This window comes from Capra hircus, chromosome 20 (assembly GCF_001704415.2).
Source record: "Capra hircus breed San Clemente chromosome 20, ASM170441v1, whole genome shotgun sequence".
NCBI lineage: Eukaryota > Metazoa > Chordata > Mammalia > Artiodactyla > Bovidae > Capra > Capra hircus.
Window position 1 is genome coordinate 71,256,063 of NC_030827.1, and position 20,554 is coordinate 71,276,616.

Sequence of the window (20,554 nt, forward strand, 5' to 3'; positions counted from 1 at the left end):
CCATTCTCTCCTTCGCACAAAGTTACGCATTCGCTGCCATGAGCCCCTTCTGGACCCCAGAGCATCCCTCGCTGCACGGTCACGGCCCGCGTGTTAAAGCAACCAACCCGAAGAACCTGCTCCCCCGGGACGCCGAACACACCAGGCCCCCCCACCCCCACCCCGCCCAGGGACCCTGCGTTCTGGTCCCCTCCCTCGGTACCACAGAGCCTTTCCACTGTGCGACCCCTCGCGCGACCCCTGCACCCTGGGCGGGCTGGCGGCGCGGGGCTGCGGAGACCGCCCGGGAGCAGCCGCGCGGAGGGGTCCAGGTCCTCGTCGTACCTGGGCGCGAGCACAGGGGCCACGGCCGCGGCCCGAGGGCACGCAGGGGGCCGGGCTGCGGGCCTCCGCGACCCCGCCCCTTCCTCCGCCGGCCCCGCCCCTTCCTCCGCCCGGACCCCTGCTCCTCCGCGCGATGCCGCGCGCGCCCAGGTGCCGGGCGGTGCGCGCCCTTCTGCGGGCCAGCTACCGGCAGGTGCTGCCCCTGGCCGCCTTCGTGCGGCGCCTGCGGCCCCAGGGCCGCCGGCTTGCGCGGCGCGGCGACCCGGCGGCCTTCCGCGCGCTCGTGGCGCAGTGCTTGGTGTGCGTGCCCTGGGACGCGCAGCCGCCCCCTGCCGCCCCGTCCTTCCGCCAGGTGGGCCGTCCCCGGGGAGCCTGGGCGGGCCCGGCGGGGTGATGGCGGGGCGGTGGGAGGGGACGTCCCCGTGTCCCCCGCGACGCACGGATTGTCCCCGCAGGTGTCCTGCCTGAAGGAGCTGGTGGCCAGAGTCGTGCAGAGGCTCTGCGAGCGCGGCGCGAGGAACGTGCTGGCCTTTGGCTTCACGCTGCTGGCCGGGGCCCGCGGCGGGCCGCCCGTGGCCTTCACGACCAGCGTGCGCAGCTACCTGCCCAACACGGTCACCGACACGCTGCGCGGCAGCGGCGCCTGGGGGCTGCTGCTGCGCCGCGTGGGCGACGACGTGCTCACCCACCTGCTCTCGCGCTGCGCGCTCTACCTGCTGGTGCCCCCTACCTGCGCCTACCAGGTGTGTGGGCCGCCGCTCTACGACCTCCGCGCCGCCGCCGCTCCTCGGCCCACGCGGCGAGTGCGCGGGACCCGCGCGGGCTTCGGACTCCCGCGCCCGGCCTCGTCGAACGGCGGCCACGGGGAGGCCGGCGCACTCCTGGAGGCGCGGGCCCAGCGCGCGAGGCGGCGTCGGGGCAGCGCGCGAGGACGACTGCCTCCAGCCAAGAGGCCCAGGCGCGGCCTGGAGCCCGGGCGGGATCTCCGGGGGCAGGCGGCCCGCGGCCCGCCCCGCGTGGTGACACCTACCCGAGGCGCTGTGGAAGCCGAGTCTCGGGAGGGCAACGTGCCCGGGCCCTGCCGCCCCTTTCTGGGCGGCGAGCGGGGTGTCAGCTCCGCGTCCTGGCGGCTGTCACCCCCAGAGGGCGAGCCGGGCGCCGCAGCGTGCGCTGAGACCAAGCGGTTCCTCTACTGCTCCGGAGGCGGCGAACAGCTGCGCCGCTCCTTCCTGCTCTGCTCCCTGCCTCCGAGCCTGGCCGGGGCGCGGACCCTCGTGGAAGCCATCTTTCTGGACTCGAAGCCCGGGCAGCCAGGGGCTCCCCGCCGGCCGCGCCGCCTGCCCGCGCGCTACTGGCAGATGCGGCCCCTGTTCCGGAAGCTGCTTGGGAACCACGCGCGGTGCCCCTACGGCGCGCTGCTCAGGGCGCACTGCCCGCTGCCGGCCTCTGCGACCCCGGCGGGGCCAGGCCAGCAGAAGCGCCCTGACGCGGGCGGCTGCCCCTCGGAGAGGCCGGCGGCTGCTCCCGAGGGCGAGGCGAGCTCGGGGCGCCTGGTCCAGCTGCTCCGCCAGCACAGCAGCCCCTGGCAGGTGTACGGCCTCCTGCGGGCCTGTCTTCGCCGCCTGGTGCCCGCCGGCCTCTGGGGCTCCCGGCACAACGAGCGGCGCTTCCTGCGGAACGTGAAGAAGCTCCTCTCCCTGGGGAAGCACGGCAAGCTCTCGCAGCGGGAGCTCACGTGGAGGATGAAGGTGCAGGACTGCGCGTGGCTGCGGGCGAGCCCAGGTGAGGCTTCGGGGGGGGGGGGGGTGCTTCTCGATAGCTCCCCATCTCCGCTCTCGGCCTCTGACCCTCTCTCCCACCCAACTTGCAGGCATACCGGACTTCATGGAGGTTCTGGGCCTGGGAAGGGGCAGTGGAGGGGGGACTGGAGGGCAGGGCCGCACCTGCAGGTGGGACACCTGGAGCCCCGGGGGGCGTGGCTTCGGTGGTTCATCTTCTGTTTCTGACCTCAAGGTTAGCTGCCTTGAATGATGCCCCCGATAGGAGTGGAGCTGGGCTGAGAACCCTCGTGGGTGGGGCTGGGAGGTAAGGCTCGGGGTTCCCCAGCCGGCTCTGGTCAGCCGTCTGCAGACCCAGTGAGTTCTCCTGTGTGTCCACCAGGCCAGGGCCACTGGCGGCCGGCGTGGGAGGACTGTGTCCTTGACCGAGGCCCCGGGCTGGGCGGGCACAGAGGGGAGAGCCGGCTGCCAGCCGGGTCCCAGGACAGTGGGCAGCTGCTGGGGTGCAATGGGACTTTCTGTGAAGCTGGGCCTTTGGGGCCCCTCCCTGTGTGGTGGTCTGGGTGTGATGTGGGGCCCCTCCCACGCAGCCACCGCCCGCCATGTGTGCAGTGCAGAGCCAGGAGCGGCAGGGCCAGCCCCTTCCGTGCGCTCCCCGGTCTGACCCCTAAAGTCCTGAGAGCTTGACACCCAGAGCTGGAGCCAGGTTTGGCCCCCTCGTTAACTCATGAGTCAGCTTTGCTCACGAGTGTCTGCTGCTGCTGCTGCTAAGTCACTTCCGCCGTGTCCGACTCTGTGCAGCCCCAGAGACGGCAGCCCACCAGGCTCCCGCGTCCCTGGGATTCTCCAGGCAGGAACGCTGGAGTGGGTTGCCACCATGAGTGTCTAGCGACTCTCTTTACCCTAAAGTCTGTTTCCCTGCCTCCCCACTCGCCAGTGTTTACTGCTGACGCTGTTTGCCCTTATCTGGGTTTTACCTTCAGCCTCTCCTGTCCTGTGAGCACGCGTAGTGTAGGTGCCATATCGCGGCCCTGAGCCAACCTTCTACGCGTCTGTCCGATCCCGTCTGACCGTCTGTGTGGCTTCCCTGGCCTTACACTTCTCTGTGCTGACCTGGTCTGGGCGCGTCTTTCTCATCTTCCCAATTTGCCGCTCTTCCTGCGCTCTTATTCCATTTCCTGGTGTGCACTTTTTCACGCGTGTGTGGGTGTCTCGTCTAGAACTAGCTTTGTGTTCTCCGTTGCCCTCAGGGTGGCTCTCTTCCAGCCGTAGCCTCGCGTGTTGGGATCGGATCACAGCTGAACTGTCTCCGGCTCAGCCAGCCCTGCTCTCACTGGCCCCTCGCAGTCGGTGTAGGCGTGGCTTCACCCCCTCCTCTTTCCTTCACTGGCTACTCACCGTCCTGCCCCAGACCGCCTCCAGGCCCCCTTCCTTGTCCTCTGACCCGGTTTCTGCCAGTGAGGCCCTGGCTCTGTTGGCGCTGAGGCCCCTGTGGCACAGCGTAAACCACAGAGGCCCGCGGGGCATGTGTCCGGAGCCGGCAGCGTTGGGCATTCCTCAGCACTCGGGGCCGCCTCTACGTGCCCCTCGTGTTCAGCCTGCAAACCCCCGGGCATTTCCAGCCCCTGCGGCCCAGTGGTGATGCCTGAAACTGCAGCGCAGCCCCCCTGATCGCCCCCCCCCCCCGGCGCCAACAGCAGCCCCGGCTCCCCTAGTCTGCGTGCGCAGTGACAAGTGCTGGGGCTCTGGGTCCACGCTGTCCGGCAGGAACATACGTGAGCGCCATGACTCATTCAGAATTTTCCAGTAGCCGCAAGAGGAAAAAGAAAGGGGAACCTCATTTAAAAACATTTTCTATCAAAGTGCAGCGATCCGGTAGCATCGCTTTAGCCCGTGATCTGGGGAGGCTCCTTGCCTAGTTACCCGCCTTCTCTGCCCCCTGCTCCTAGTCGCTGTGGACTTGGAGGCCGTGGGCAACCATCCCGGCCTGCGGGGGGCTGCGTGGAGGGCGAGCACCGGCTTCTCTCCCCCCAGGGGCTTGCCGCGTGCCCGCCGCAGAGCACCGCCGGCGCGAGGCCGTCCTGGGCCGCTTCCTGCGCTGGCTGATGGGCGCCTACGTGGTGGAGCTGCTCAGGGGCTTCTTCTACGTCACGGAGACCACGTTCCAGAAGAACCGGCTCTTTTTCTTCCGGAAGCGCGTCTGGAGCCAGTTGCAGCGCCTGGGCGTCAGGTACGCGGGGGGGACACCCGCGCCTGCACGCACGGACCCGCCTGTCTGCGCCGGCCGCCGGGGGCACTGGGGGCACCGTGAAGCAGGCCGCCCAGGGGCTGAGTGCCCGCGCGGCAGCCACGAGCTCTGTCCCCTCCTGCTGTCTGTGTCCTCTGTGAAGGCCTGGGTGGCTGTCAGTGGACGGGGACCCAGCCGGGACGGGTTGGGGAGCTGCCTGAGACAAGAGCTGGGCCTTTCCAGGCGTTCCGCGAGAGATCTTGGCTGAGCGTCTGGGCGAGGGAGGTGCTCTGGGTCAGGCGTGGAGCCGAGGTCCCCGAGTCAGGAGCTAAGTGGGGGTCCCCAAGCACGTGGGCCGGGGTCCCTGAATCAGGAGCAGATCAGGGGTCCCTGAGTACATGGGCTTGGGTCCCTGAGTCAGGAGTGGATCGGGGTCCCTGAGCACGTGGGCCGGGGCCCGTGTCCTCTGGCATCTGGGGAGCCTCTTGAGGCCCTTACCGTGGGTCTGAATGAAGGCACCCCATTCAAGCATCTCCTGGCATGTAAACTGAAGTGGGCAGCCCGGCTCTTCTTGTGGGGCCCCTGTGGCCTGTCCGCCGCCTGGTGGACGCTCGAGTCCCGCCACAGGCTTCCTTCGGGGCCACCAGCCCAGGGAGCATACTCCCTGCAATGGCCAAGAGGTGGGAGGACCCCTGCCCATCCCTGTGGATGGTTTTGGGGTGAAGGCTGAAGCTTATGGATGACAAGGAACCGGCTGGTCCGTGGGGAGACGATTCTGCTCCTCCCAGGGGTTCCACCAAGCACCCCCTGCCTGTTCCAGGAGGAGAACGTGGGGTCCCTGCCCACCAGCCTCCTTCAGACCCCAGAAGTACCTGCTGGCCAAGCTGCCCACACCCACTCCAGACCCCAGGGTCTCCCCAGCGAGCCATCCTGTCCAGTTCTGGTCTGAGCTCTGTCCACCGGGAACCGGGCATGCCGGTCATGAGCTTTGCCCACTGCATGGGCACGGGCACCCACCAGGCTGACCTGCCCTGGCTGCCTGCGGGCACCTCTGTTTCAGACAACACTTAGAGCGTGTGCGGCTTCGAGAACTGTCAGAAGCAGAGGTCAGGCAGCACCAGGAGGCCAGGCTGGCCCTGCTGACGTCCAGGCTCCGTTTCGTCCCCAAGCCCGGCGGGCTGCGGCCCATCGTGAACGTGGGCTGTGTCGAGGGCGCCCCAGCGCCGCCCAGAGACAAGAAGGTCGCTGCTCACGTTGTTCTGGGCCAAGCGCGTTGAAACCCAGGCCCAGTGGCTGTGCCCAAAGTCCCGGGGTGTCTGGGGGCTGCAGTGAGGTCCTGGGGAGCCAGGGGGCATGGCCAGAGGACTCCTGGGTCCAGAGAAGGAGCTCCCAGTGAGGCCTGTCCTGCAGGGTGCCAGCCGGGCTCCGAGACCCCTCTGTGCCCCCCTGTCTCCTGGAATCCCCCAGGGGGCCATTGTGCTCTCAGGATGCTGGGCAGAGGGGTATGTGACTCTGTTACCAGCCTGCCGGGGTCCCCAGGACCTCACCCCTGTGCTTGGCCCCTGTGACTGTCCCCCAACACCGCCCCCCCCCCGCCACCCCTGCGTCACCAGCAGCTCCTGCCCCTTCCAGAGCCCCCTGGAGTGATTGGGGTGATTCTACCATTAGTGACAAAGAGAAGCCGTCACTGCTGGTGGGGGCTTGTCCATGAGCAGTGACGCATGGCTCACCCGCTGTGGGGGTGTCCCCCAAGAGGCAGCATCCCTTTTGCTGGGTGGGGGGACCAGGCGAGGGGAGGGACCCAGGGTTTGGCTGCTTGCCTTTTCCACAAGTGGTATCCGTGATCCCAGGATGGGTCCCTGGGGAGACCTGGGGTCTGAAGTGGGTGTGGACAGCTTGGCCATATGGTCTTTCTGGGGTCTGAGGGGGGCTGGTGGGCAGGGGGCAGCAGAGAGCAGGGACCTGTCCCTTGTCCCTGGGGGCTGTCTGACCCCGAGTCCCCTTGGGGATGGCCCCTGGGGGCTGTCTGACCCTTGGTGTCCCCTTGGGGACGGCCCCTGGGGCTGTTTGACCCTTGGTGTTCCCTTGGGGACGGCCCCTGGGGGCTGTCTGACCCTTGGTGTCCCCTTGGGGATGGCCCCTGGGGCTGTTTGACCCTTGGTGTTCCCTTGGGGATGGCCCCTGGGGGCTGTCTGACCCTTGGTGTCCCCTTGGGGATGGCCCCTGGGGCTGTCTGACCCTTGGTGTCCCCTTGGGGATGGCCCCTGGGGCTGTTGACCTTTGGTGTTCCCTTGGGGACGGCCTCTGGGGGCTGTCTGACCCTTGATGTCCCCTTGGGGACGGTCCCTGGAGCTGTCTGACCCTTGGTGTCCCCTTGGGGACGGTCCCTGGGGCTGTCCGACCCCGAGTCCCCTTGGGGACGGCACCTGGGGGCTGTCTGACCCTTGGTGTCCCCTTGGGGATGGCCCCTGGGGCTGTCTGACCCTTGGTGTCCCCTTGGGGATGGCCCCTGGGGCTGTCTGACCCCGAGTCCCCTTGGCCATAGTTGCTCTGGCGACACTCCCGTCTGGGCTGGGCCCGCAGGTGCAGCATCTCAGCTCGCGGGTCAAGACGCTGTTCGCGGTGCTGAACTACGAGCGAGCTCGGCGTCCCGGCCTCCTGGGGGCCTCGGTGCTGGGCATGGACGACATCCACAGGGCCTGGCGGGCCTTCGTGCTGCCCCTGAGGGCCCGGGGCCCAGCCCCTCCGCTCTACTTCGTCAAGGTGGGTGCCCATTCCCACCCCTATGGAGAGAACCAGGGCTGCAGGTGACCCTGTGGGTCTGGCCCAGCTGATGTGGGAAGTGACCGCCTCCTACAGCCCCGTGTGTGCCAGGATGGGTCACCCCTGGTGGAGTCACGTCCATGTTAAACGTGACTCTCAGCTTCTGTGAGCTGCAAGACAGGGGCCCAGCTCCCGGGGCAGAGGCTCTGTGCCTCTGGAGTACTCTGGGAGTGCACCCCACTTCCCCGGGGCTCCTGCCCTCCCTCCAGGGAAGGAGACACCTGCTCGGACCCTGGGCGGGTTGCCCTGTGTTGTGCCCTGGTCGTCCAGGATGCCAGCCTGCAGCTCAGAGAGGGCATGCAGGCCAGTCCGAGAGGTGCTCAGAGTCCAGGGTGTGGGGAGTCTCAGAGAGAGCCCCCAGGGGGCAGGGATGGGGGTACAGGGTCTGCCCATCCCTCATGTTCGATTCACCCCAGTACTGGCTGATGGCAGGTCAGGACAAGCCAGACCCAAAACTCGGGGTTAGGGGTGAACGTGTTCTCAGGCCCCCTGTTCCCACATAGGCGGACGTGGTGGGGGCCTACGATGCCCTCCCCCAGGACAGGCTGGCAGAGGTGATTGCCAACGTGCTGCAGCCGCAGGAGAATACGTACTGCGTGCGCCACTGCGCCGTGGTCCGCACTGCGCGCGGGCGCATGTGGAAATCTTTCAAGAGACACGTAAGACCCACGGGGCCTGTGCAGTGCCGGGGGCGTGGCCTGCGGGGGCGGGGGGCACACGCTCAGCACTGTGGAGCCGTGAGGACCACTCTTGCTGGTACTCCCATCCGGTCCGCCCCTGCCCTAGGCCTGAGTGCACGTGAGTGGGGGACCCTGGCGGCAGCAGAGCCACGCGGGTGTCCCGAGGTGTCCCCATGGCCACAGAGCAGCACCGTGTGTGCCCCGGGGCGGGGCCGGGGGCGGGGGCGGGGCGGGGGGCGTCCTTCAGCAACTCCGAGGCTGCGCCGCCTTCTGCACGCACGTGCGTCATGGGGTGGGCGGCGGGGCTGCTTCTCCCCCCAGCGATGGGGGCCTCAGGCCAGGAAGGGCTGGAAGAGGACGCGGGCGCTGGGTGGACCCCGAGGCCGTGGGGGCTCCTAGCGCTTGTCTCCTGCCCAGAGCAGCGTGTGTACCCGGAGACAGACGTGGGTGGACTCCCGGGAAGCGCTGGGGAGGGCGCACAGGAAACCTGGGCCCAGGCACCGCTAAGCGTGTTTGTGAGTCCAGGGAGTGTGATGCAGGGAGCTTGGGGGGATCTTGGATGTGTGGCACGGGTGGGACAGCACCCAGAGGACGCCCCCTGGCCCCCCAGGCCTCCTCCTCCGACAGGCAGCAGGCTCACCTGTCTCTAACCTTGTGATATGAAGCAAGCATGCTCTCCCTCCGGTCCAGTTTCGGGGGTCTGGGGCCCCGTGTGGCGGCCTCCGATGCTACCGGGTGAGGCCCAGCCTTCCGCCGGGTGGGCGTCTGCTGGTTCATGCCTGGATGTGGATCCAGGCGGTTGCCAGCAGCCCTGTGAGGCGCTGTTTGTGGAGACAAACCCTTGTCCCAAATCCTGTGGGGCGGATCCCAGGCTTGTGTCATTTTAGGAGACATCACCCAAGAGGTGCCAGGTGTGGTCCCGTGGGCCTCAGAGGGTCCAGCGGGCGGTGTTGGGGGCCCGGAAGGGCAGGGCTGCAGCCTGCAGCCAGGCCACAAGGTGGGACCACACAGGCCCGTCTCTGGGACCAGGTCCAGGGGACCGGACTCTGGGCACCTTGAGTGTCAGTCGCCCGGCTGGCACGTCCTCTGGGAGCACTGGGGGCGCCCGTCCAGTCTCCCCACGTGGGACCGTCTGCCTCCTTTGCTGTCTGAGGGGGCACGCCCACGTTCTTGGGACAAGCCTCTGGGCTCTCCTGGGTGCTGTCTCAGCCTACCCTGCCTTTGCCCTTGCAAGTGGAGGCTCCGTGAACAGATGCTTTTCACTTTGACGGACCCAGCTTCTCTGCCTGAAGCCGTGTTGCGCTTGCGCGGCCCGCCTGCTGTCCGCCTGACCCCTGCTCTGGAAGGATGTTTGTTATCCCAGCTGCCGCATTCAGGCGGGGCCAGTTTATTGTAATTAATTAATTAGGCTGCCCCAGATCTTAGTTCCAGCATGGGGAATGAGTCCCTGGCCAGGGACCGAACACGGGCCGCTGCTTTGGGAGCTTGGCGTCCTAGCCACTGGGCCGCAGGGAAGTCCTTGGGGCCTGTTTTGAACCAGCTTGTGCGCCGATGCTGTGATGTGCCCGTCTCTCCTCCAGTCTGGACTCCGGCAGGCCTGTCTTCTGGTTCACGCGTCTGCCCTTCTCTGTCTCTAGTTTTAAACGCGTCTAGCCAGCCCTTAAGCTGGGCAGCCTGTCTTTCAGGTTTGGAAATCCATGGTGGTTTTTCTCTCAGGTTCCCGGTCTCTGGTTGACTGCCTCAGCTTTGCCTGTTGTGTGAGCAGTGTTATCTTGACGGATTTTAAAAATTCCAGAAACTGGCGCCTCCCCGGCCCGCAGGCAGTCTCCTCCTGTGTCTGCCTGTCGTGTGAGAGGTTTTGGTCACACCTGGGCCTGTTTTTCCACAAAGCGCAGACTTTGAACGGGAGCCGTAACGGGTGGGCTTATGAGTCCTCCTGGCGGGTGGTGTCTCCCCAACAGTGGCGCTGTGACCTGAGTCCTGCAAGGGTTTCTTGCGGACAGCGTGGCGTCTGGCCTGCCCCACTCCCCCTTCCCCGGTGTCCGCTGCAAGGGGCCCCCAGGCCCAGCCCCCTGGCTGCTAGGACTGTGTGCTCAGCTCAGCGTGGCTCCTGGGGTGCCTGAGTGAGGGTCCTTGCTCTGCAAGCCCCCCCGAGACGCCGTCAGTCCTGGCTGCTTCAGTTCAGTCCAGTCCCTCAGTCGTGTCCGACTCTTTGCGACCCCATGGACGGCAGCACGCCAGGCCTCCCTGTCCATCACCAACTCCCAGAGTTCACCCAGCCAGGCCTCCCTGTCCATCACCAGCTCCCGGAGTTCACCCAAACTCGTCCTTGCTGCTTAGTGGCCCTGAACCCCACAGTCTTTCTGCTCAGTGGATCCCGGCCTTGGGGAGAGGTCAGGGGGGAGGTGGGATGCACCCTGAAAACCAAGACCCCAGCCCGTCTGTGTCCATACCTCCCCGGCGCCCCCGGCGGCCTGGCGTTTTCTGCCTGGTCACCGTGCCCGTGGCCAGCCCCCCAGACTCTGACCGCTGTCCTGAACACCATGCTGTCGGGGGCGGGGTGTCCACCCACTTCACCCTGTCCTCGGCCGGCAGGTGTCCACCTTCTCGGACTTTCAGCCGTACCTGAGGCAGCTCGTGGAGCATCTGCAGGTGACGGGCTCGCTGAGGGACGCCGTGGTCATCGAGCAGGTGGGTGTGGGCGCCCACACCCCGAGGGCTGGCCGGTGCAGACGCGCCCCTGCCTTAGGACACCTCCTCCCGCTCCCAGGCCTCCCGCACCCCCGCCGTCCGTGGCCCCTCTGCACTTTGCTGCCCATCTTCTCCCTCTGTTTTGGCCTTGAGGCCACAAGAAGCTGCATCCACCTCCTCCAGGAGGGCAGAGGGCTTGCCCCGCAGACCTGCCCCTGACTGAGCCCTGTGGGGACGCACTTCCTGTGTGAGCGGGTTCCCCAGCGGGGCCTGGGCCCTCGGGGCTCCCTGCCGCCTCCCTGGGTGTGGGCCCATTCCCCTGGGCCACTTGCCGGCCCAGAGTGGCGTCCACTCCAGCCTAGCACCCGCCTGCCTCTGCAGAGCTGCTCCCTGAACGAGCCTGGCAGCAGCCTCTTCAACCTCTTCCTGCACCTGGTCCGCAGCCACGTCATCAGGATCGGGGGCAGGTAGGTCTGGGCCCCGCCTGCCCGCTCAGCGCCTGCTCAGCACCCCAGCCCCATGGCCAGGGCAGCAGCACACGGCCCTCCACTTATGGGACGTGCTCGGGGTCAGAGGGCAGCTGGGGGTTCTCTTAACGTGTGTGAAAGCACATCTGCTCTGGTGGCACCCGTGTGAGACCCCTCTGGGTCCAGGGGGCTTCGGGCTCGTGGCCTCGGCTGTTAGAGGTCAGTCTAGACCCTGGGGCCTTCTCAGGGGTCGTGAATGTGCTCCAGGCTCAGGGGACTTTCTGCTTAAAGGATGTGCCTTCGTTATCATTATGTTCCGAGTAACTACAATGCTCCCGGCAAGGCAGTTCCGGTAAAATATAAAATAGCACAGACCCCTGGGGAGGCGCAGTGCCTGCTGCGCAGCAGGGGCGAGTTCGCACGCGAGCACAGGTCTGCACACGCGCGGAAATGGCACCAGGCGGAGGAGATCCTTCTCTTCGGGAAAGGCCTGGAGCCTGACTCCTCCCCAGGGCCACCACCCCTCGTGGAGCGGGGTCGTGCTCCGTGTGGCAGGGCTTCGTGGGGGGTGTGACAAGCGTGTTGATTCGCGTCCCCAGGTGGGAGCGGTGCGCGCACACCTGTGTGTCTGCGCGTGTGTGTGTAGATGTGAACGTGAGGCTCGCCGTGGCCAGCCCCCCTGCTGACCGCGTCCTGCCCCCCAGGTCCTACATCCAGTGTCAGGGGATTCCCCAGGGCTCCATCCTGTCCACCCTGCTCTGCAGCTTCTGCTACGGGGACATGGAGAACAAGCTCTTCCCCGGAGTCCAGCAGGACGGGTACGGCCCCCGGGCCAGCGGGCGCGACCCCGTGGCAAAGGGCATGGCGCCATGGCGGTGGGCGTGCCCCTGTGTTGGTGGGCGTGGCCCCCATGGCGGAGGGTACACCGCTGTGCGGGCAGGCGCAGGCCCCGTGCTGGCGGGTGTGGCCCCGTGGCGGAGGGTACACACCCGTGTTGGTGGGCGCAGGCCCCGTGGCGGCGGGCGCGGCCTTGTTGGGGCCCCTGTTTCCGGTCTTGGGTGCAGAGGGTGCTACACGCGGCTGGGAGGCGGTGCTCAGCAGGCCTCGAGCAGGGAGTGAGCGTGGCTTGCCCCGTGGCCAGGGCGTGTCGGCGGCACTGAACCCGTCTGCTCCCAGCCCGACTGCTGGGACTGCTGGGCCCTGCTCGTCCCGGCCGGAGCCGGATCCCACGGACACTGGTCTGTGGTTGGCTCTCTGGAGAAGATCACTTTATCCGCGTCCGGCTGAACTCAGACATTACACCTGGCACCGTTCACCGGCCCCGGGAGGACGCCGGGGGCGCATGGCGTGTGTGGGCGTGTGGCGGTGTGTCAGGGTCTGCCCTCACCCTGGGCTCTCTCCATGCCCAGGGTGCTTCTGCGCCTGGTGGACGACTTCCTGCTGGTCACCCCTCACCTAACTCGGGCCACAGACTTCCTCAGGTGAGGTCCCCCGTGTGTGCGTCTCTGCACGCGCCTCCCAGCTCGTGTCCTGCAGGCGTGTGAACAAGGTCCTCCTGTGTGTCCCCGCACCTCTGGGGAGCGTCCTGCGGCGCGGTCCCAGGGCTCCAAGAGCCTGGCGTATGGTCCCAGCGTCCACTCACGTTTCAGGGCTGGCCTTGGGGCGCCCCTGCTCCCCTCCTCTGCCACCGGCCACCCTGGGCCCTGATCACAAGCAGCAGGTCGCTCCACAGAGCCAGGCCGTGTCCAGCCTTCCGTGGGGGCCCGCGGTCCCAGCCCACCCTCCGTGGCCCGCCTGCCTCTCTGGGTGCTGGGTACGCTGCCCAGCGCCCCCGAGACACCCAGTGTGGCCCTGTCCGTCCGGCGCTCACACGGCGCCCGGCCACAGGACCCTGGTGCGTGGCGTGCCCGAGTACGGATGCCAGGTGAACCTGCGGAAGACGGTGGTGAACTTCCCCGTGGAGCCTGGGGCCCTGGGCGGCGTGGCGCCCCTGCAGCTGCCGGCCCACTGCCTGTTCCCCTGGTGTGGCCTGCTGCTGGACACTCGCACCCTGGAGGTGCATGGTGACCACTCCAGGTGAGTGACGGGCCCGGGGCCCTGGGGAGTCAGAAGCTACACGGTGGGCGGCGGGAACTGGCTTTCCGAGTCAGCGGTTTTCCGAACGTTTTTCATGAAAGGGAACCACGTAGTGGACTCGGGCGCAAGCGTGTTCCCGGGGAGGTGTGTGGCCGTGACCCGGAGAGGCAGGACCTGCCGGACATGAGCCCCAGGTCTCACTGGGCTCTGGGGTTCATGGTCCCCTCTGGTCCGTCAGGGATGGGGCTTCAGGGCACGTGTTCGGCTCTGTTGGTCCCTCGCCGGCCGATCCCTCCTGCGGCCTCTCCGGGCCGTGTGGATGCGTCTGCGCCCCTAGCACCATGTGGTCACCCTCTGTGCTCAGCGTCTCTTCCTGGGCCCCCGTCCCCGTGGGTTAGGGCCCGTGCTCAGCGTCTCTTCCTGGGCCCCCATCCCCGTGGGTTAGGGCCCGTGCTCAGCGTCTCTTCCTGGGCCCCCGTCCCCGTGGGTTAGGGCCCGTGTGCTCAGCGTCTCTGCGTCTCTTCCTGGCCCCCGTCCCCGTGGGTTAGGGCCCGTGCTCAGCATCTCTTCCTGGGCCCCCGTCCCCGTGGGTTAGGGCCTGTGCTCAGCGTCTCTTCCTGGGCCCCCGTCCCCGTGGGTTAGGGCCCGTGTGCTCAGCGTCTCTGCGTCTCTTCCTGTCCCCTGAACCTGTAGGTTAGGGCCCGTGCTCAGCGTCTCTTCCTGGGCCCCCGTCCCCGTGGGTTAGGGCCCGTGTGCTCAGCGTCTCTGCGTCTCTTCCTGGCCCCCGTCCCCGTGGGTTAGGGCCCGTGCTCAGCGTCTCTTCCTGTCCCCTGAACCTGTAGGTTAGGGCCCGTGCTCAGCGTCTCTTCCTGGGCCCCCGTCCCCGTGGGTTAGGGCCCGTGTGCTCAGCGTCTCTGCGTCTCTTCCTGTCCCCTGAACCTGTAGGTTAGGGCCCGTGCTCAGCGTCTCTTCCTGGGCCCCCGTCCCCGTGGGTTAGGGCCCGTGTGCTCAGCGTCTCTGCGTCTCTTCCTGGCCCCCGTCCCCGTGGGTTAGGGCCCGTGTGCTCAGCGTCTCTGCGTCTCTTCCTGGGCCCCGTCCCCATCGGGTTAGGGCCCCCCTTACGCGCTCATTTGACCTCAGTCGTCTTCTCAAGGGCCTTGTCCCCGAACGGCCGCGGGGGCGGGCTCACCCTGTGAATTTGGGGATGCGATTGAGCCCCTGGCGGCCCTCTGCCCCCGCCTCACCCTGGGATGGTGCAGCGAGCCCCAGGCTTTGCACAGACGTGGAGGGCTGAGGAGCTGTGTGGCTGCAAGCGTGTCCTCTGCTCTGTGAGGAGCGAGCAGTCTCGGGGCGCTGCTGGATGGGGCTACCCTGTCCTGCGCTGCTAGCCCAGTCCTGCTGGGGGGCTGGGGGCTGCCCCCAGGCGCTCCCTGGGAAGACGCGGGGCGGACGCTTGCCGTCCGCGGTTCCGTGTGTCCACCTGCTGCTCCCGACACCCCCTGCGTGTCCACGCACCGACTGCGCCGGCGAGTCATGACCCGCCCACTGGCCTGTCTGGGTGCCTGTGAAGCTGTGACCGTGTGGGGGACAGGTAGCCTTCCTGGCCGATCAGTGTAGCCGAGGGGCGGGACATCTAGGTGTGGGTCAGTGCTGGGTGGACACACTTGCTTCCCCGGACCCCACCCTGTCTCACAGTTACGCCCGGACGTCCATCAGAGCGAGTCTCACCTTCACCCAGGGCTTCAAGCCCGGGAGGAACATGCGTCGCAAGCTGTTGGCGGTCCTGCAGCTCAAGTGCCACGGGCTCTTCCTGGACCTGCAGGTTGGGGGGCAGGGCCGCGGGGCGTGGGGGCAGCTGGCCCCCATGTGTTGTATTTCCTGGGGGAGTGGGTGGGCAGGGGCATACTTGTGTGTGAAAGGACGTTGGTCATCACATACATGTACATGTGACCGAGCGTGTGGGTGTGCACGTGTGCCTGTGTGTGAAAGGACATTGGTCACCACATACATGTACATGTGACCGAGCATGTGGGTGTGCATGTGTGCCTGTGTGTGAAAGGACATTGGCCGCCACACACATGAGCGTGTGGGTGTGCACGTGTGCCTGTGTGTGAAAGGACATTGGCCGCCACACACATGAGCGTGTGGGTGTGCACGTGTGCCTGTGTGTGAAAGGACATTGGCCGCCACACACATGAGCGTGTGGGTGTGCACGTGTGCCTGTGTGTGAAAGGACATTGGTCGCCACACACATGAGCGTGTGGGTGTGTACGTGTGCCTGTGTGTGAAAGGACATTGGCCGCCACACACATGAGCGTGTGGGTGTGCACGTGTGCCTGTGTGTGAAAGGGCATTGGTCGCCACACGCGTGTATGCGTGACCGAGCGTGTGGGGGTGGATGTTTGTGCAGCTGTGTGCATGTCCGTGCCCACAGCGCTCACCCCGCTGTCCTCGCCGTGTCCCTGCTCGTCCCCTTGGGCTGGGCCTTTGTGGCCCTTGCTTGTCCCCCTGGGGCCTGAACCGTCGTCCTGCCAGGCTCCCGCCCTCTCCCTTCCCACGGGCCTGGCCGCCTCTGAGGGCCCCTGGGGACCTGGTGGGTTTCCCCAGAGAGGCCACCGGGTTCTTCCCGGGGCGACCCTTTTTCCTGCTCCGCTCGATGGGGCCATAAAGCAAACTCAGGAACGCAAAGCGAGAGGTGCCGCCAGCGTTTTCCTCTCTTTTCTTTCTGAAGGTGAACAGCCTCCAGACGGTTTTCACAAACGTGTACAAGATATTCCTGCTGCAGGCCTACAGGTGCGTCTGGTGGAGGATGGGGCCTCAGCCACAGTGCCGCACTCGCCCGGGACCTGGGGGACACGCTGTTCCCCAGTGCGATGAGGCAGCCCCTGTGTCCTTGTCCACCCTGGGAACGCTGCTCTGTCCCCAGGGAGTACTCAGGGGTCTCATCAACAGGGGGAGGGCTGCAGGGCGGGGCAGGGCGGGGCAGGGAGCAGAGATCAGTGTCTGCGGTGGCCCCCAGCCCTCAGGTGCCCCCAGGAGGGGCAGCGGGAAGCCGCACCAATCGGCACAGACCAGCTTCCGGAACATTCCCCGCCCTGGGGCCATGCCACCCGCCAGGTGCTGAGCTGGGGCGCAGGCGGCTGACTGTGGGGTCCGGGGCTCGGCCTGCGTGGTCTCCGTGGAGCCCCTCGCGGGCAGCCTGGGGGCGTGTCCTGACGGGGCCGCCGCCCCCAGGTTCCACGCCTGCGTGCTGCAGCTGCCCTTCAGCCAGCCGGTCGGGAGCAGCCCCGCGTTCTTCCTCCAGGTCATCATGGACACGGCGTCCCGCGGCTACACCCTCCTGAAAGCCAGGAACGCAGGTGCTTGGGCGCCCGGGGCTGAGGGCCTGCGGGGGCGGGGACTTGGGCTGCAAGTCACCCACACCCGCCGGCAGGAGACGGGGCAGGAGACGGGGCCAGGGCGCCCCTACCTTGCTGGCGGCTCAGGCCCTCCACTGGCCTGTCGTCCGCTGCCAGCCTGGAGTGGCCGGGCACCTAGGCACCAGCTGGGGATCCTCCCCTGCGTGCCCCGCCTGCTCGCGGGCAGCCCTCCTGTCTCGGTGCCCTGGGCATTGGGTCAGCCAGGCCAGCGGGCAGCAGGAGGCCCTGGGCCGCCCTTGCCCACGCTGGGGAGGAGCCTGCTGAGGGACCCCCATGTGCTTTGGGGTCACCAGCCCTCAGCTCGGCCTTCCTGGGGCATCCCCGTGCCCGCCCCCACGGCCTCGGCCAGGGCCCTGAGGACCCGTCCGAGGTCCCAGCTGTGCGGCCTGTGAGGCTTGTGCAGACTTACCGTCACCGTCCTTGTTCGTGGAGGTTTCTTGGAGAAGTTGAAGGAAACATCTGTTGTCAGAATTCTCTGGGCTCCTATCGGGGTGGCGCCTGGGGCGAAAGCGCTGGTTTTCCGCCCCCAACATTGTTCCACAAGCGCACTGAGGGCTCTCCGCCTGGAGGCCCCGGTCTCCCGAGCACGGCGTCGGGCAGGGCCTCAGTCATGCGTGTCCCCAGGGGCGTCGTTGGGGGCCAGGGGCGCCTCCGGCCTGTTCCCGTCTGAAGCGGCACACTGGCTGTGTCTCCACGCCTTCCTGCACAAGCTGGCTCGCCACCGCGCCACCTACAACCGCCTGCTGGGGGCTCTCCGGATAGGTGGGTGTGGGTGGACACAAGGCGGCCCCTTCGGGCAGGTGGGTGGGCCCAGGAGTTTCCACGAGCCGGGGTCACAGCCCCGCCCCGCCCAGGGCACACCCAGCCGGGTCACGCTGCCTCTCACGGCCCTTCTCGGGGCCTCCTCCCCGAGGCATCTGCCCACCAGCCCCCTACCTGTGTCCCCTCGGGCACTGCCCAGCTGCCCCCGTGGCTCCGGGCGTGATGGGTTGTCTCCCCTTGCTGAGGCTCCCACCCCCCAGCCCGCCGGCACACAGCCGGCCCAGCGTGGGTGCCCGCGTGGCCTCAGTGGTGTCCCTGGTGAGCAGCGGTCTCTGGCGCCCCCCGAAAGGGGCTCTGAGTGCATCCCCCGCTCCACAGCCCAAGCTCGGCTGCGCCGGCAGCTCCCAGGGCCCACACGTGCTGCCCTGGAGGCGGCGGCCAGCCCCGCCGTGACCGCAGACTTCAAGACCATCTTGGACTGACCGTCAGCCCTGCCCACAGCCAGGGGTGGGCTCTGGAGCCCATGGGAGGGGCCCGCTCCACGGCGAAGCCTGGGCCCCCCCGAGAGCCCTGGGGAGGGGCCCGCTCCACGGCGAAGCCTGGGCCCCCCCAAGAGCCCTGGGGAGGGGCCCGCTCCACGGCGAAGCCTGGGCCCCCCCGAGAGCCCTGGGGAGGGGCCCGCTGCCCTGTGCCCCTCCAGAGACCATGCATCTCCAGTAGCTGACCGCCAGGCCCGGCAAGACGTGCGGGAGAGCCTGGCAGGGTGGTCGGGCATCGGAACAGGGAGTTGGGGGGTTGTCACCCCTCTCCCCTGCCCTGGAGTGAGGACACGTCTGTCCAACGGCTCGGGGGGTCTCGGGGGCTGAGTGGGCCCTGCCTGCTGCTGACAGTGCGCCTGCGCCCCGCCCGGCCCTTGGTCCATGCCTTTCCCCCCACGCGCTGAGCTCGAAGTCCAGCCTGCTGGGCCTTCCCCGCAGTCAGCTGCTGGGGGCCCCGCCCTCACCCCTGGCCCCACCATCCCCACGCCTGCCTGCCCCTCCACCTCCGCGGGCACCTGGTCCCCGCCCGGCCCTTGGTCCATGCCTTTCCCTCCACCCGCTGAGCTCGAAGTCCAGCCTGCTGGGTCTTCCCTGCAGTCAGCTGGTGGGATCCCCGCCCTCACCCCTGGCCCCGCCGTCCCCCACGCCTGCCTGCCCTCCCCGCCTCCATGGGTACCTGGTCCCCGCTCAGCACTGGGCCGGGGTCATCTGCGCCTCTTCCTACCCCCCACCCCCCTATCACCGCAGCAGAGGAGGCCAGCGAGCCTCCGCCTGCCGTCTCCACAGCTTGTTGCCATTTTTCTCTGGATGGTTGTATTAAAAGGCGTGTCCGTCAGTACCAGGTTCTGTGGTTATAAACACGCACACCCCAGGGGTGTCAGATGCTCCCGGGTCCCTGGCCTGGCAGGAGTTGGAGGGGGGTATCCTGGGGGCAGGGTGTGGTGGGAGGGGCCAGGGGGCCGGAGAGGACGCCCCTGTGGGCTGGCCCAGCACCCACCCTGCCTGCAGCGGCCTGGCCGTGCCCTATGCACACTCGGGAGACGGTGGACACGAAGATTCTGAGGTCTAGGATCCCCGATCTTGCCCGTCCCTTCACAGCAGGCCCCGGACTTCTTGTCTTTCCAGAGGGCCCGTGGAGTGGACAGTGTGGGCTGGGAACATGGGGTCCAGGCATGGGCCCGGCCCTCCCCCAGGGTGCTTGTCCCCCACCTGTCCCCACGAGCTGGACCTGGGCAGGCGGACGGGCTCGGGTGGCCGTGCCTGTGTGTCCACGTGGGCTGCCCCCTGACCCCCGGGTGACCCTGTCTCCTTGTGACTCCGGGGTCTCCATTGCTCACGTGCCGTTCTGTCCACTGAGCTGGACTTGGGCGGAGAAGCAGCACAGGCCTGGGCCGGGGAGTGCGGAGAAGGGCGCTGCTCGGGTCCCCGAGGGTGAGACCTCTGGGGCCACGCGAGGCTCGAGGCCAAGGGTTGTGCTTTGGGGGCCACATGGAGGGCCTGGGCAGACAGGTGGCCTTGAGGTCGTGGAGAGGTGTGGCGAGCCCCTAACCTGGTGGTGGCTAGCTGTCCCAGAGAGCTTGTCCCAGGAGGGCTGGGGCTCAGAGGTGAGGGGCAGCTTTCAACCTGAGCCCTCTGATGGGGGGCAGGGTGTGAACCACACAGCTGCTGGGTCCCTGGTCCCCTGGTGGGGGGTGAGCCACACAGCTGCTGGGTCCGTGGTCTGGGGGTGGACCGCACAGCTGCTGGGTCCCTGGTCTGCGGGGTGGACCACACTGGCTCAGTAGGTCTGGGCCTGTGAATCTGGAAGTGCCGCACGCTGCTGAGGCTGCTCTGAGGGGTGGGGAGGTTGGAGGCTGCCTTGGGGACCGTCCCCCTTGCAGTGGCCCTGGGGCAGAGCCTTCAGTGGCCGTGGGGCCAGGGTCAGGGTCAGGGTGCTGGAGGTGGGTCAGGGAGAGGTCGTGAGCATGCGGCTCAGCCAGCAGGAAGAGGGGTGTGAGGTTATGGAGGGGCCTATGAGAGTGGGGCTCCTCTCCTCAGTGCCCTGTCGGAGGCCTCTATGTCCCCCTGGGCCCAGGTCTGTGGGGCACCCTCCCCCCCGGAGAATCCATCGTCGGGAGCTGCTGGTGTTCATCAGGACAGCGGGCCTGGCCTGCCCTGCTCTGTACTTGCCCTTAGACCCCTGCGGGCGTGAGAACAGGAGGGGCAGCTCGGTGTGCCACCTGGGGCAGCTGGCCGCCTTGCGCCCTGTGCCTGGCACAAGCTCACCCTGATGACAGTGGCCGATTCCTGAGGCTCCCTTCCGGGGTGTCGCTGGCGGGGCCGCGCACTGAGGCAGGGGCGGGCAAGTGGACCTTGGTCGGGGTTGCCGTGGGAGCGGCCCACTGCCGCTGAGCGCGGTGCCCAGCGCCGGCCGGCTGCTGCAGGCTGCGTCTGAGTGACCAGGTTGGTGTGTGCATTTATGATGGACCCGAATCCAGACACACATCAGAAACAGCAAGGGACTGGCCCCACCCACCCGCCTGGCGGTGCCCCCTCTGGGGAGGACTTACCGCTGCTCAGGGTGCCAGGTGCTTCGGGCAGGGGGAAGGTGACCAGGCCCTCACAGCTGTGTCCCGCTGACCCCCAGCGTCCCCTGCGGGCTCCCTGCGCCCCGGATGACTTTCTGGCCTTTCCATAAAGGCCAGTCATCACTCAGCTTTCCAGCGTCCCCAGGCCTCTAAAACTGTCTACTAAGTGCATTTTATCCCGATTTTACTCGCAATCACTTG

The 20,554-nt window shown here is 67.6% G+C and overlaps 1 protein-coding gene across 1 annotated transcript; it reads left to right on the top strand.

The window, feature by feature from the left end:
• Window positions 458-18,624, top strand: TERT (telomerase reverse transcriptase). The gene is made up of 16 exons (XM_018065773.1): window positions 458-676; window positions 780-2,106; window positions 4,137-4,332; window positions 5,390-5,570; window positions 6,913-7,092; window positions 7,656-7,811; window positions 10,428-10,523; window positions 10,905-10,990; window positions 11,695-11,808; window positions 12,400-12,471; window positions 12,878-13,066; window positions 14,762-14,888; window positions 15,798-15,859; window positions 16,301-16,425; window positions 17,110-17,247; window positions 17,626-18,624. Exons 1-16 carry the CDS (start codon window positions 458-460, stop codon window positions 17,727-17,729), a joined length of 3,372 nt encoding a protein of 1,123 aa, XP_017921262.1. The 3' UTR covers window positions 17,730-18,624.

What these genes read in the sequence shown, in the direction of transcription:
- TERT (XM_018065773.1), top strand. Translation starts at nt 458, where the DNA reads ATGCCGCGCGCGCCCAGGTGCCGGGCGGTGCGCGCCCTTCTGCGGGCC. An exon ending in CGCCGCCCAGAGACAAGAAG is followed by an intron (nt 5,571 to 6,912) that starts GTCGCTGCTCAC and finishes CTGGGCCCGCAG; the next exon opens with GTGCAGCATCTCAGCTCGCG. An exon ending in CGGGCCACAGACTTCCTCAG is followed by an intron (nt 12,472 to 12,877) that starts GTGAGGTCCCCC and finishes GCCCGGCCACAG; the next exon opens with GACCCTGGTGCGTGGCGTGC.